Source organism: Dromaius novaehollandiae, chromosome 2 (assembly GCF_036370855.1).
Source record: "Dromaius novaehollandiae isolate bDroNov1 chromosome 2, bDroNov1.hap1, whole genome shotgun sequence".
Classification (NCBI taxonomy): Eukaryota; Metazoa; Chordata; class Aves; order Casuariiformes; family Dromaiidae; genus Dromaius; species Dromaius novaehollandiae.
Genome location: NC_088099.1, coordinates 127,905,732 through 127,920,597, shown reverse-complemented (window position 1 = coordinate 127,920,597; position 14,866 = coordinate 127,905,732). Strand labels below are relative to the sequence as shown.

Genomic DNA, 14,866 nt, shown 5'->3' with positions numbered 1-14,866 from the left:
CTTTAAAATAAAAAAAAGTATTTATGGAAAACATATAAATATTCTAAGTCCAAATCAGTAAGGTGCTAAACAGTTTCTAGCATAGAGATTAGCATGCAGTGGAAACATACCAATTGAATAATGTTGGGAGTTTGTTCAATAATGACTCAGGAAAAAAAAAAAGAGACTACCAAACAAAACTTTAAAAATTTTTATACACACATACCCCAGCATATCATTATTAGCAAATGTTCCATTAAAAGGACAATACTTCCACATTTGATCTTTAGAAAACCATTCTTTAAATACCAAATATGCTTAACATTTTGTCCCATGAAGTAAAGTATGTGCACATCAGTTTAAAAAGCTCTCAAATTGATAAATCCTTTTAGAAGGGATATACAGTGATAAAGAGAGTTTGCAAAGTGGGCCTCCCTCACGTTTCCATTCTCAGCCCCTTATATACACTTCTCAAGAATCAACACAAACTGCAGCTGACATTGTATTATGTAATATGTTGCTACAGTAATCCTAAAATCTTAAAGGTGAAAATAGTTTACACTCACTAAATTTTAGATATTATGGTTGGATAGAACATGTTATAGAAAAGGCATTCTATGTCAGTTTTTCTGCATTATACTTAATATTAAAGACATATTTACATCTGTGAAAGCTCTCCCTTTTAAAGTTTCTTTTCCAGACATCAACCTACAGTGCAATTGCATCTAATAACAGCTTGCCAAGGGGAAAAAAATCCTCAGAACTTGCAGTACAGCTATTGCATCCGTACAGTAAAAGTGTGCTTCAGAAAAAGTTAAGCTTATTAACAGAAAGCAAATTCACTGTCTGTTTTTTAATGCACTTACTTGTAACCTTGCACACAAAAGATGCAGCCTCATCAACAGATGGATTTCTAGTATATATAAAGTAGCAGAGAACAATTCTACATTATCACTGAAAACCATTATGTCCTCTGCAACATTACATGAAAGAAAGCTCATTTTGATAGGAGCATAAAGAATGAAAATTTTACATTTACACAAAAAAGGACAAGGATGCAGGAGGGATAGAAGGGGTGTTTCAACTGCATACTAAAAGTTTAGGACAAATACCAGAGAAAATACTTTCTCACTGAAAAAAAAAAAAAAAAAAAGAAAAAGAAAAAATGCAGTAAGGAGGTACTGGTTGTAAAAGAAAAAAAAAAGAAAAGAAAATCACACAAAACGGCCCCTTCTTTTACAGAAATTCTCTCCCGAGAACACGAAGAACAAACAACAACCTTATGGAACAAAGTTTCAGCCTGGATGCCCCCCGCAAGGGAAAAAAATCCTCCTGCGTCTTTGACAGGGCATGACTGACTCTTAGATTGGCAGCGTGAAATTCAACGTACAGTTAAAGCAGATGTTGGGTAGGGGAGAGGATCTAGAAATATTTCTAGCTGTTGAAGGGAGTGAGAGTTAAGAGGAAGCAGAAGTTTTGCAACAGGGCTTGAGAGCACAGCAGTTTGTACCAAACAAGGCTTCATAATTTTGCTGCTTTTACGTTGTTATGCTGGGCAGGGAGGAAGTGAGATTAAAAGCTCTAATAAACTAAACACAGGGAGGCACATTTACACATCAGAATATCTCTAAGAGCCACTGTGTCCCTCTGTGTCTGTATTGGTTTGGTTGAACATCAATTCCCAATCATGCATTATTTGCTCCCAGTCAAGTAAGTTCCAGGCACCTCCTGGAAAAGAAAATATCCTTCAGAGGCACATGATAAAACAATGACAAACTTCCTTCTTTCTCTTCAAAAGGAGAGACTACAAACTTCTTAACAGAACATGAGGATACAATTTCCCTTTACAGCTAAGGCAGTCCAATGGCTAGCTAACAGCAGAAGCAGCAGTACCACTCTGCCTCCTTCTCCACATGTTCCTGTACCAGTATTGGCACTTAATTCACCCTGTGGTTATCCTTTGCCTTTTTTTTTTCCCCTCCTTTCTCAGTTGGTGTTATGTTTTTCTTTCCCTAATTTACCTAGCTCAAAGTGGTTCAACCACACGGTTAGATATGTGGCACTCCAATGGAAACAGGAGCAGGAAATTAAGATGACAGAACCACCTTTTTCAAGGGCTTGTAAATCCATTCAGGTATACCTAAAGTTGAAGACTGCTCTCGTCCAGATAGAGGGGGTTAAAACTAGCAGTCAAAGTATATTTCCCATCTTGGTACAATCCAGCATTTCTTCAAACCAATTGGGAAAACCATGGAAAATGTAAAGATCCTCCCTTGGCAGCTTTGTCATATAGTCGCAAAAGAGAAGCAAATTACTTGTCACTGAGAAAAGGAGAAAGGGGCACACAAAATTTGAGATAAAAACCTCTAAGTTTTATGAAAAACTGTTTATACAACTGACATCATGGGGGTTTTATTTTTTTATTTTTTAAGAATTTAATAGGGGAGAGGGGAGAGAGAATCTCATTCAACTTTTAAACATGACCTCTTTTGTAATTAGTAATTAAAAAGGAAGAGAAAAAAAGTATTCTGGAGCAAAACAGTAAGCGTTATTTAAATGAACATGTTTTCTCTGGCCAGAATGTTAGGCTGGCTTTTGGGTTATTTAATATTTTGACTTTCATAAAACAGCCATTGTGTAATTATTTTGAAATAATTCAATGACTTGTTCAGTGGAGTATAAGAAGTTCGATTTTTTCAGCCCCAATTATATAGCAACTTTCAGAGTAGAACCACATTTCTTTTCATATTCATTTGGTGATGTGCTTGTTTAACTCATAATTGAGTTTCATGAATAAGAAATCAAAGTAGTGTCTGCAGAATGTTCTCCTTGAGAGACTTCAACCCTGAATCAAAAGGAGACTTTCTATAGATTCAAAATAAACAGAACATATTTGAATCGCAAGATAAAGCTAATAAATGAAACTTCAGCTGATTCTCTTTAAAAATAAGTAGCAAGTGAAAATAAAATAAAGAGCAATAAACAAATTATCCAGAAACTACCAATAAAGAGAAAGCAAGAGGAGAAATGGAGAAGCACCATACACGTTACAAGAGTGAGGAGACGGGGGGGGGGGGAATGTCTACTAAAGAATTTAATGAAGTTGAAGAACCTAGCCTATTAAGTCTTTTGGACAATGGATTTATTATTTTTGGAGACATTTTTAAAAACAATGTAATGTATAGCCACATGATCAACAGTCTTAAGTATCTTAAGTACTTCCTAATCCCATGACACGTAGCACTCCTCTTGTTGTGATTAAAGTCAACTTGTTTTTGAGAGGTTATTATGATATTACACTATGAGAAACACAGTTCATTCTTTTGCATTACTGTCATCAAGAAAAGCCCCACAGGTGTCAGCAAGTATTATGAAACTATCAAACTCTTAAGATAAATCACCTACAGGCTTTTAAGAATGTAAGGGTGAAGGCTTTGGTCTTTGCCTCTCCATTGACTTTCACGATCTCAAATATTTGATCTCATTTCACATGGAAACAGAACCAGTCCTGGGGTGGGATGGCAGGTAAGTAAATAAATAAATAAGAGAGAGGACATCTTATGATGGAGGCTTCAGTGAAAGATATTTATGGGACCCGCTCCTCCTGCACCATCCTAGCACACAGTATTTCCTGCTCTAACACAGCCCTTCCTGAAAGATGCAAGGGTTTCCTATAACCACCATTTGTACAGCATTTTCCTAGGGAGAGCAAAGAAAGTACTAGCCAAGGAGAGAGGAAAGAAGGAAAGCATAGTTCATCTCTACTCCTTCTTTCCTTCCTCACTGGAAGGATGAGCCAAGCACATATAGCCAACCCCAGCTCTGGGAAGAGGACAACAGATGTTAAGGCAGAAGGGAGAAAAAACAAACAAAAAATATAGTATAAAGCTGGACAGGAAGCATGTGGCAAGGAAAACAAAAAGCACTACACTGCAGAACTATATTTGGCAATTTCTTTTTTTTTTTTTTTTAAATCATGCACATGTAGAATCACATTGCTGTATTATTGACTATTAGTTCCTAAGATCCTTTAAATCAGCCAGTTGTCCCACATTAGAAATTCTGTGGAACAGTTGAAATCTATTGAAAACATAGCTGTTTATAAAGATATAGTGGTATTTTAATTACACTGCAAGCTTTTAAAGCATTACCAACAGTAAAAAAAAAAAAAATCTGGTTTTAGAGTTATAATAAACTGTTTATAGAAATCTGGTTTCACTAAGTAGCTTCCCCAGACTCAACTTTAAGACTTGTCAAGGACTGATACAATTCACAAGTTCTCCAAATCAAATCCTATAGTTTAAAACTCATATAACCTTGTGCTGCTTAAATTTCACTCAGCAATTAAAGTGTGATGTTAAAAAAAAAAAAAAAAATCACCATAGCATATTTCAGGAACAGGATTTTAATAAGTTTTTTGAAATAAAAAGAATTTAAGGCTTTGAAAACACTTATCCTACTTTATTACGTTTTGTCTTCAGCCTAAAAAAAAAAAAAATCCAAAATTCCTGTTTCTAGTTAAATACTTACCATGATACCACCATTTTGTTTTCTTTGGATTCTTGTTACATGTTCTTACATAAAATGAATTATCTGGAGGTCGCCTCTGCAACAGAAAAAACACCTACAAATAATCAAACAATTCTCACATTGTGACACATGAACTATTTGAATAAGCTTGTGAAAAGCTGTTACATGAATGCAGTGAAAGTGAGATAACAGACAGTGCTAGGCCTTGGTCAAGAAAAATCTCTCAAGAATCCTGGTAACAAAACTCTTAGTAGAGATACTTCCAGCACAAATTCCATGAAAATTCCAAATGGGGGTTTGGCAGGAACAGAAGAAAAAACAAAAACAAACAAACAAAAAAGGAACAACAGTTATTTAAAAGAATCAAATGAAATACCTCTGCAGTTTGGATCTAATATAACACAATTAGAATCCAATTCACATTCATAAGTCTCCCATAGCTTGGAGTAGCTTAAAAAATGCACTTTGTTTCAACCCTCTTACAGAGAAACATCTATTATATCAAATATTCTTCAGTTTTTTCCATGGTGCAGTCATCATGGTGCAAAACCAAAGTCGCAGGAATACAGTACAAAGCAATTTGAAGCTTTTTTCTATCACATACACATGATTAGGATTGACTGGGATGTGATATGAATAGGCATGTTTGGATAGCACAGATGTATGAAAGCTCTGACCAAATCTAACTTCCAGTGTAATTTCACTCCAAAAGAATCAGTAAAATGATAGAATCTTTACAAAAAAAAGTCTGTTTAATGTATCAGTGCCACAAACTTATGACCAAAAATGCAGCTTAGCACGCTTTCCTGCAATGAAAGTGATAAAGATGAATGAAATAACTAACTGCTAAAGGTTTTGCAGCTGTACTAATTCCAATACAATACTCTAATACAGACAGATATCTACACTATGCAAAATATACATTTCAACACAATCATTTTGCACTGCCTTTACCATCTGAATCAGTTTACAAGGAATTGTCCTAAGACACAATTTAACTTTGTAATTAGTATAATTAGAATGGTTTTCTTCATGCCTCTTTTCCAGTAATGATATTAGCAGATTATTTCATAACTGTTTTCATGATAATTACTGCACTGCTCATTTTGTAGTTCTAGCTTAGTATTTTTTCAGTGGTTGAAAAGTAGATATAGTGGTTGTCTATTTTAAAATTTGAGAGATGAAACCTTACTTTGTAAAGTTAGCCAGTTAACTTTTGTTTTTAGAATTGTTTGAGTAAAATAAAAAAGATGCTCATACCTTTTCTTTGCAGCTGGAAAGCATGCTAATAATGCTAAGACAAACGGATTGCACTGAGAGAGCTGGAGACCAGTCTTCTGTTAGAATGGATAAACAGATATGACCATTGCTATAAACATGAGGATGAACAGGAATATTGTCACCAGTAAACATGACCTAAAAGAAGAATTAAATAAATGTAATTGTAATTTATTGTCAGCATAAATAAGACTGTAAAAGATTGTGAAAGAATTGTTTAATAAGCCTGCATTGCTTTGGGGCAAACAGTAATACCTAAGTAGTAGATTCTGCCATTTTCACTTGCACTGAATAATACATTTCACCATGTTAGATTCATTCATTTTTGAAAGCAAGTAATTAAAATATAAAATAAAAGAATGTAAGCCTAAATAACTGCTGTCGATAAAGTGCAATAAGTGGGTAAATGTAGTTCGTTATGAATAGCAGCATAGAAAAGTGCAAAGGTAAATTCACAATTACAATAGTGTACTGACAAAAAACTAAACTTTTTAAATGTCACAGTCTCAGTTTTGTGTGTCCTACAGAATAGAGCTGCCTACCCAAGACACTGAATTTGAAAGATTTCACATGCCACAAGATTGAATGATTTCATACACCAGGAAACAATGAAATTCACAAATGAGTATTTCTATGACCACAGACACAACAGAAATTGGAGCTCTGGACAACCCATGCAGGTTCCAGCATGAAGAGTTAAATGCACTAAACCTATTAACTATAAAATGCAGTACTCAAACAGCCACAGTATGGTATCACATAGGAAATATTTTTAGATAATATTCCATTTGAAATATGATGTTATTTGTCATGGAGTAATAACAGAAGAACAATGTTTAGAACTTTAACTCCTCTCTATTAAAGAGACAATACCACAGTCAAAACAAGGTTAGAAAAGTGATTCCGACAATTATTGCTCATACAACAAGTTTTTGTGTCAAACATGGTTGACTCATGAAAATGAAGTAAAGAGAACCTCACGGCAGACATTATCCTCCTGAGCTCCTTATCCAACACAACCACTGCCTTCTTTTATGCAATGACATAATAAATCTCTACCACTCATTACCATCCAGCAGCATTTTAAGCAGCCTCGTGTTTTTATATATATATTATGTACATACATTTATATATATATACACACACACACTGACTAGAAGAGGGAAGCATCACCATAATCATATGGGGAATTGCGATGAAAGAACTTAACCTATTTGCTAAATGGCACAAATAGTCTGCCATGACAGAGGAAGAACTGGATGCAGAACGATCATCTATCCTGTTACCTTGGACTTGAGGTCTTTTACTGATATTTTCTTAAGCACTGGAACATCTTACCTTCATAATCCAGTAATGTATTTCCGTTCAGACTAATGTCTCCTCTTTACCAGAAAGCAAGAGCTAGACATACTAAGTAAGCAAAAGCATGCACACTATGATAGACACACATATTTAAGACAGAAAACAACCAAGTGATTAAGTAGCGGAAGCTTAAACTCTCAATTCACAGAAGGTAGATTTGGGAGAGAGATGATTATAATCCAGGAGTTGCAATAGGAAATGAACTTACTCCACAGCACCATCTTCACAATGGAAATTCTAATTATCTACAACAACCCAATATCCAATGTTAAATACTTAAATATTTTCTATGCTAAAAATCAGCGTATATGTACTGATCCGGTTTGCTGTTTTACAATAAATTGCACACAGCAACACACACACACACACACACACACACAGGGTAAGGAGTACAAACAGTACCTACTTGGAAGCAAATGAAAGTGGCTACTCCTCTTATGGATCACCTATGAGGAGTTCACTGCAAACCTGATGGGTGCAGATGTGCAGGTGCCAGTTTGTTCCTTACAAACCTAAGACTGAAAAGTCAGCACTCTAGTTTTTGCCATGGTACCTGAAGATACCATATTTTTATGGTTACATCTCTCATGGCTCTTTGCATGGCTTCCAACAACAGTGAGAAAAGCATCACAGAGATGACTAACTCTCCCTCTTGGAAGTTGAGCTGAAAGGTCAAAACCAGACAGTACAAAGATTCAGACATCCTTGCTTTTCTTTTTCCTTTTGCAGGATGGTGGATGAGTGATAGCTGAACACTCACATCCCCCTTACAAGGGATGTTTTGGAACATTCCCCTCAGGTAATGGAGGAATGTGCAGAGCTCATTCTGCAGCCCAGCAGTAAATGCTGCCCCTTCAGCTCTTCTGATGTTGTCATTAAAGCAACACAGCAGCTTACACCTTAATTCTAATCACTAGATTTGCAGGCCTCTCATAAGATGTCACACATCTCTGAGAATCCCTACTAGAGTCACAATATTTCCCCAGCTGTACTAACAATCACAGCAGGTAAGATGTAAGAGAGGCTTTAAAAAAAAAAAAAGTTGGCAGTAAAAAGGAGAGGGGACAAAGAAGCAGTCTGTTGTTTACTCTGCTCCTATATCCCAGTAAAGGAGAACCTTCCTGCTTTCCTCTGTGTTGCTCTTTAATATGATATAAAAAAAATACTCTGTGCCTCTCAAAAAGGGAAAAAACAACCCTCAAGTTACTCTGCTCCTTCGCCACCTGTGAAACCAAGTGGACTGCAGTGGGCACTGTATTTCAGTCCAGGGTCATTTTTAAAAGAAATGGCATCTGCACAATGTGTTTAATACAAAACAAAGGTACTAAGCCTTACATTAGGATATGTGTGGACAATGTTAATAGTTAGCACGTGTCATGCAGCTATAACCTAAAAGTAGAACTAAGTAGGAAGGAAGAAAGCAAGCAGTTACCTGAGGTGAATCAAAAGGATACCGACTACTGAACTTAAATAAAAGCTGAAATTTCTCCCCTTCATATAGTGTTCCTGGAGCACCTTCCATGTCTACAATCCACCTAAAGAACAGAGGAATAACGCTGTTAGTACTGTAGACTACTAAATTGTAATTTTACTCCTGGAACACAGGACTAACCAAATCAATTGCCAAGTATAACAAAATCTACTAACTCTCCACTAGTATCTTAACTATCATGAAAGCGAATAAAATGTCAAGCTTGCATCTGAAAGAAACTAGCTTGGTGTTTATTTACATATAGTCATTGCTATAGCACTGAAAACTATACTAATAATTATCACTTCAACTCAAGTCAGACCTGTCATTTCCCAATAAAGTAACTGTGTTAACAAGAGAGAGTAAAGCCAAAACAGAAGGTCTGTTCCAAAGTTTATTCCTACACAAAAAAAGCCTAGGAAGGAAATAAAGTAGCATGCATTCTCTTTCCATTTTGTCCTTTCTGCAAGAAAATCATAAATACAGCTTATTAAAATAAATGTCAACATCTGAAGTGTGAAGGGGGAATACTTCTCTCTTCCCCCTTATACTACAAAAAAGTCAAAGATGGAATGCTATACAATCTTGCATGTCCACACCAAAACTGGAAAAGTTAACAGCATAAAAAGGAAAAAGTCAGAGCAAAAAAGGAAGGTAATGACTTGCTACTGACCAATTCAGTGAATTGTTTCCTCTGTCCTTTATCTAACTCAACAGGTAATTAAGATAACACCTCAACATACCACAGGATTCTTTTTCCTCTGCTTTTGCTCCTTCCATCAAAATATGGAAGTGACTGATAGGTGTTTTTGTTTTCTCCATCCAATCAAAAACAGATGCTTTGAATAGCGTTCAAAATATACAGCAGCACGCTGCTATCTAACTTCTCTGTCATTTTGGAGTTCCATTGTTGGTCATTTAATACCATCCTCTGTTAACGATTATCACTCCTGCATTTTTCCATCCTTTACTCTTGATTGAGCATTATACATTTGGGGAATATGACTATAACAAACATTCAGCAAGAGGCAACAAAACTGCCCAGATTAAAAGACTTGCATCAGTCTCACGGGTGAAGCGGCTGAGATTTTTCAGAACAGCAGTCCGTTCAGAAAAAAAATAGCATCTCCTTCAGTTGGTAATCATGATGAACCTATTCTCAACTTCTCCATCCTGCCTGTCATATATGCTGTCCCCATGCATTTAAGCTGTAAATTTTTCAAGTTCTTGCACATACCTTTCCCTCTAATATGTTTATTTTTATAAGAAAAATTCCTTCTCTGTTAAACCACTAACTGTCACACTCTTCAGCAGGAATACATCTTCAACACTGGCAGGGCAATGCTGGGCTAGTGTTCCAATTTTGTGAAGACCCCTTTGATTTAATCTAGCTGTGCTCAAGAGCATTTATCTTGTTATGCCTTCTGGCTTTTTACATTTATACCCATGCTGAACCAACACACCTTAGCTTTATTTGTCCTTGTGATCCAGAACATCCCGCCTTCACATTTTTGAAATAATTTTGTTTACAAAGTAGAAGAGAATAGCTCGCTCTGGACATTCCTCCTTTTATGGTCAGTCACTAGAACCAATCTTTCCTGTGTGTTTTAAACTTCTAATCATTGTGTAAGCTTAAGAAAAGGTTAACTAAAAGATGACTGCCTTATGCGTTAAATGATCTAGCTACTCCAAAGGCTCTTATTCAACTCTTTTCAAACCCACGCTAATACTTCCACACAAATCTACACTGCATCAGCTCAAACTGTAGCTTGATTAATGCTCTCAGAACATGTTACCTGGTGTCAATAAATTTCAGAGCGCAAAACCTAATATTGCTAGTAAAAGGAAACCTTTTAAACACTGAGAATTTCAAAAACTAGTATACCAGTAAGCAGGAGGTAGTTTTATTTGCAGGCTACTGAGAGGCAGAAAAACAGCACATCATATGAAAACCAATAAAGAAGTACTCTGGTAACTTTTCTAAAAAAAATGGAAACCCAAGAATAGATAAAAACAGATTTCCCCCCCTTTTTCCATCTCTTCCATTTTCTGTAAATTTTCACTTAATTTTTTCTTGTTTAAATGGGAGTGAAAAGTATTTGCAATATTTGAACTTGTAATATTTGAAGCATTCTGAACTTCAGCCAGTTTAAAAGGAGGAGAAAAAAAAATAGTTTAAATTAAAATCAGGAACTACACCAGTCCATTTCAATCAAATATATGGAATATTTAACCATATCTCTCTTTCAGTTATACTAATCACAGATAAAATCACAGCAGGGATGAAAATGCAAACATTTACTTTGATAACTTTGCTCTTTAAGAAGTTTTCTCCACTTGCTTTCGAGAAAGATGACCCTGGAAGTCAACAGCTAATGAATATATTCAACACAAGTAATAGAGAGAATCTAAACCAGCTAGTGTATGATTTCCATAAATTTAGAGAGATTTCACAGGTTACTGGCTATAAGAGGTATTGTTCTTCAATTATTTTTTTCTAAAATGTGCAGAAAATTTTAACCATTGACATTTTATTAGACAGTAAAATGCCTAATACAGATTTAATGCATGAGCTATTCAGTTTCAGAGAGTGGACAGTACATTAAAGTAAGTGTTTCAGTCCCTAAATTAAGAAAAAAAAGAAAAAAATCAGAATGTTACTTAGAATAAGTGGTAGAAGTGGCATGTAGGACTTTCACTGCATACTTATATACTTTCATTACAAACACTTGCACTTCTAAGCTTGATGACAAAAATAAAAGTGTATTTATATACTTACTGTGTGATTGAATTTTGTACACTCTTTTCATTCAGAGTCATTCCTGGAGGCGGATCATTTTGCAATGCCAATAGTTCTTTTTGTAATCTTTTCTAGAAAGAAATTGCATAAAGCACTTGTAATATTGTATAAAGTAAGTTTAACAATAAACAAATTATTGTGCACTAAAGTACATTTTATCAGTTACTGAAAGTAAAACAAGTTTTATTTGAAAATTTAAATAAAACGCAAAATTGAAAGAGGAGAAAGAGGAAAGACTCCACTCTTAGTATTTTTTCATTACAGTCTTTATAATATGCAATTCCACTTATATTTGCAATGCTACTAAGTGAGGAACTGTTGCGTCAAGAAATACACAGGAGGATCCAGGATTTTGTCATATTATAAAGATGTCAGTTGCAGCTCCACACTTAACAGTGAATATTTCCTATTCCTCAGATGGCATCAGATTTAGAATTAGTTCTCTGAGAACTTCACAGCACAACTCCTCCTCCTCCCCATTATTTAAGATATTTAAGCCTGGTGTCTGTGCAAGCCTTTTCTTTCTTCTAAATAATCCCAGAGGACAGAAAAAACTAAAAGATCATGTCCAGAACACAAACTATAAGATAGAGCTTGTAGTTACTATATCTTAAAAATCTGTATAGAGTTATAATATTTAGAAAACTGCTGTAGCAGGACCTCAGGTAATTCCTACATGTTTTGACACATTGATATAAACCAATAACCACAACCACTCCTTGTATGAAACAATTTTGTCAGTTACTATAAATTCTATCAAGTGAGGGAAATGAAACCTATGTGAAGTGTTATTGGCCATGCTTTCAGAGTATATTTTCTGCATGTAAAAGGTTATGCAATATGTTTTGTCATTTCCAAGCCATCTAGATAACAGAAAGTTCAAGGCCCTCTCATTTCATACTCTCCTTTTTCCTATGAACACTTTTTATTATTTACCATCTACAAATCCATTTCCTTCGTCCTTACTAGTCAAAATGATCTTACATTTACCATTCAAGGTGAATAAAAATCTGTTTTAGTATCTTATTTTGATTCAGCCTACAACTTCAAAAAAATATACAGGTTTAACACATATTTGTAACTCTTAGTGTTCTGATGTTCAGCAGAACTTAAAAAAAAAAAAAATCTGCGTGGTGGTGAGGGAAGCAGGAAATTCACTTGTCAACACAGAATTGATCCAGTATCTCATTAATACCCTTTAAAAAAAAGACCACAATAAATTCAGACACACAACTATTTAACTACTTGGAAATATTTGCAACTTATCTTTCAAAATAAATTTCTGTCTCTATCAAACAGCCCTGAAAACTTGCTTTGTGCTTCTACTTTGAAAGCTTCAGTCTGGGAACCCAGATACACACTCTGAAAGTCTAAGTAACTTATTTGTAAGTAGTTAAATAACTTCAAAATGAAGTGAAACATTATGCCATGAAATAATTTTAACTGAAAGGCTGTTATAATTGGTGTACAGAAAAACAAATGGAAAAATAATGCTAGTGTTTTCATAAGAAAGTTATATAATTTGCTCACACAATGAGAATGAGAATCAGATTAGATCCCTAGTGTTCAATATTTCCTTTTTTACACATAGCTTAGGAAAATCTCAGACAGATAACAGCAACTGTATTTCACACCCTGTCATGAATTAAATTGCAGTAAAACAACATTCCAAGATCATTTTATAAATTCTTAACTTGAGTGGAAGAGATGTTTTAAAGTCATTCCACTTTCTGATTTTTTCCAAGATCATCATCATCATAAAAAAAATGGTAGTCAACCTGTAAATTCAATCTATATGCCTTGTCATGTAGATTGTCATATAGAGAAATATTAAAAAAAAGTTCAGATGAGAACCTTTTATCATAAGGGCATTGAAGATTCTTCCACTAGGAGAGAGGAAATTTATAAGTGTTAGATAAAAACAATGAAGGAACAAATGCATACAAAACTAGAAAAAAATTCAGTAGATCTCTTTACTTATACACGTGGACAGACAACATGCTTCTTTGTCTTTATAAAAATAAGCCTAAAATCCATTTTAAAATTAAATTAAAACATCCACATTGAAGTATCAATATCTGATTAAACAGCAGTAATTTGAAGAGAGGAAGTTTTGGTTGTCCTGTATCCTACTAAAAAACCCCACATTATTATCACCTAAAATAACTTCTCATTTAAAATTTAGACCTATGCTTCTTTTTGCCAACAACCTTATTTTCAGGCTAAAACAGTCTTGGTCATTTTTTCTATTTGTCTCATCAGTGCAAAAACTCACTCAAACTGCTTCACAGTTTTTTCAGTTCTCACATGTAATATTTATGGCTCTTTCTAGAACAGCAGTAAACCAAGAAAAAAAATTGTATATGATCACTAGAGTAGCCACTGAAATGCCTTGCTCCTCTCATTTTAAATATCTGTTGTCACCTTCATGAGCGCCTGCTCATTAAATACAAATAACAAACACAGACAACACATCACTTCTAATCAGCTACAATACAAAAATATATCAAGATTGAAGAAACAACCCAGGAAAAGTGCATCCCAGAGAAATAATAGTGTATACTTTTGACTCAAAGTGTAAATGCCGTCACAGTGCACAAAATCATATTTTTAAAGACAAAAGAAGTTATCTTTATTCCAAGTTAGCTAGTCCAAACGAGCAATAACAAAAGTTCATGCAGCTCCCATTGAAAATGCCAATAGAAAAAATATCCACTTCATTCCCATATAAAACTGAAAAGAGCGCATTCAATAAAAAACAGATATGCATACCTGAAGCTTTTCAAGCCAGGCTCAATAATATAAGTCACCAAAATAAGAAAGGCTATACGAAAGGCCAGTGTAGAGAAAACAAAAACAAGTTTTAGCAAAGAAATTTATCACTTTGAACTATGGGAATCCACAAAGAAGATCTGACTATGATCACCTATTATGCAAAGACAACTCCGGTGCAAATCTGACTAACAGAAGATTCCCTGGCATGGTCCCTCTCCAGAAAGGTGAGGAGGGGATCCAAGAAACCTGCACCTCTTCTGGACTTGCTCCACATCCCAGAAGAACATCCCAATCAGAAGCAAATTCCAGCAAAAGGTGTTATTCCCTCCAACCTTAACGTTATCATCAGTTTAATCCTATGCCTAACCTGGCTAACGGCAGTGTTCTCCATTATACTATGCCCTGATGGATTTTGTATATCACTATATTGCTTACCTTGAGGTCACAACCTTACACACAATCTCACCAATCATTTTAAGAAATCAGAACAGTAGTCCAACAGCTGCTATTAGAAAGGGCACAGAGTCTTTTCATTTTTATTCTCTATCAGAGAAAGATGCAACTCCAGCTATAACTATGATCTACATAACTTTCTTTGAAATTAAAGGTCACAAATGTAAATTTATGATAAATTCCTAGATTTCTCTCATCCCTATAATGAAACAAACTCC

General features: G+C 34.9%; 1 protein-coding gene across 5 annotated transcripts in view; it reads right to left on the bottom strand.

Annotated features, from left to right (window-relative positions):
* The window catches only part of UBE2W (ubiquitin conjugating enzyme E2 W), a 34,814-nt gene that overhangs the window by 2,897 nt on the left and 17,051 nt on the right, over window positions 1–14,866 (bottom strand). For 2 of the 5 annotated variants that reach the window (XM_064507393.1, XM_064507395.1), the window contains exons 2-6: window positions 11,400–11,491; window positions 8,582–8,684; window positions 5,770–5,925; window positions 4,510–4,603; window positions 7–1,707 (exon numbers count right to left, since the gene is read on the bottom strand). In XM_064507393.1, coding sequence (XP_064363463.1) covers window positions 1,607–1,707; window positions 4,510–4,603; window positions 5,770–5,925; window positions 8,582–8,684; window positions 11,400–11,491 — 546 coding nt within the window. In that variant the 3' untranslated portion in view covers window positions 7–1,606. Of the gene's footprint in view, window positions 1–6; window positions 1,708–4,509; window positions 4,604–5,769; window positions 5,926–8,581; window positions 8,685–11,399; window positions 11,492–13,274; window positions 13,296–14,866 lie in introns of those variants that run through there. The other 3 variants (XM_064507396.1, XM_064507392.1, XM_064507394.1) reach the window with 3 other exon arrangements.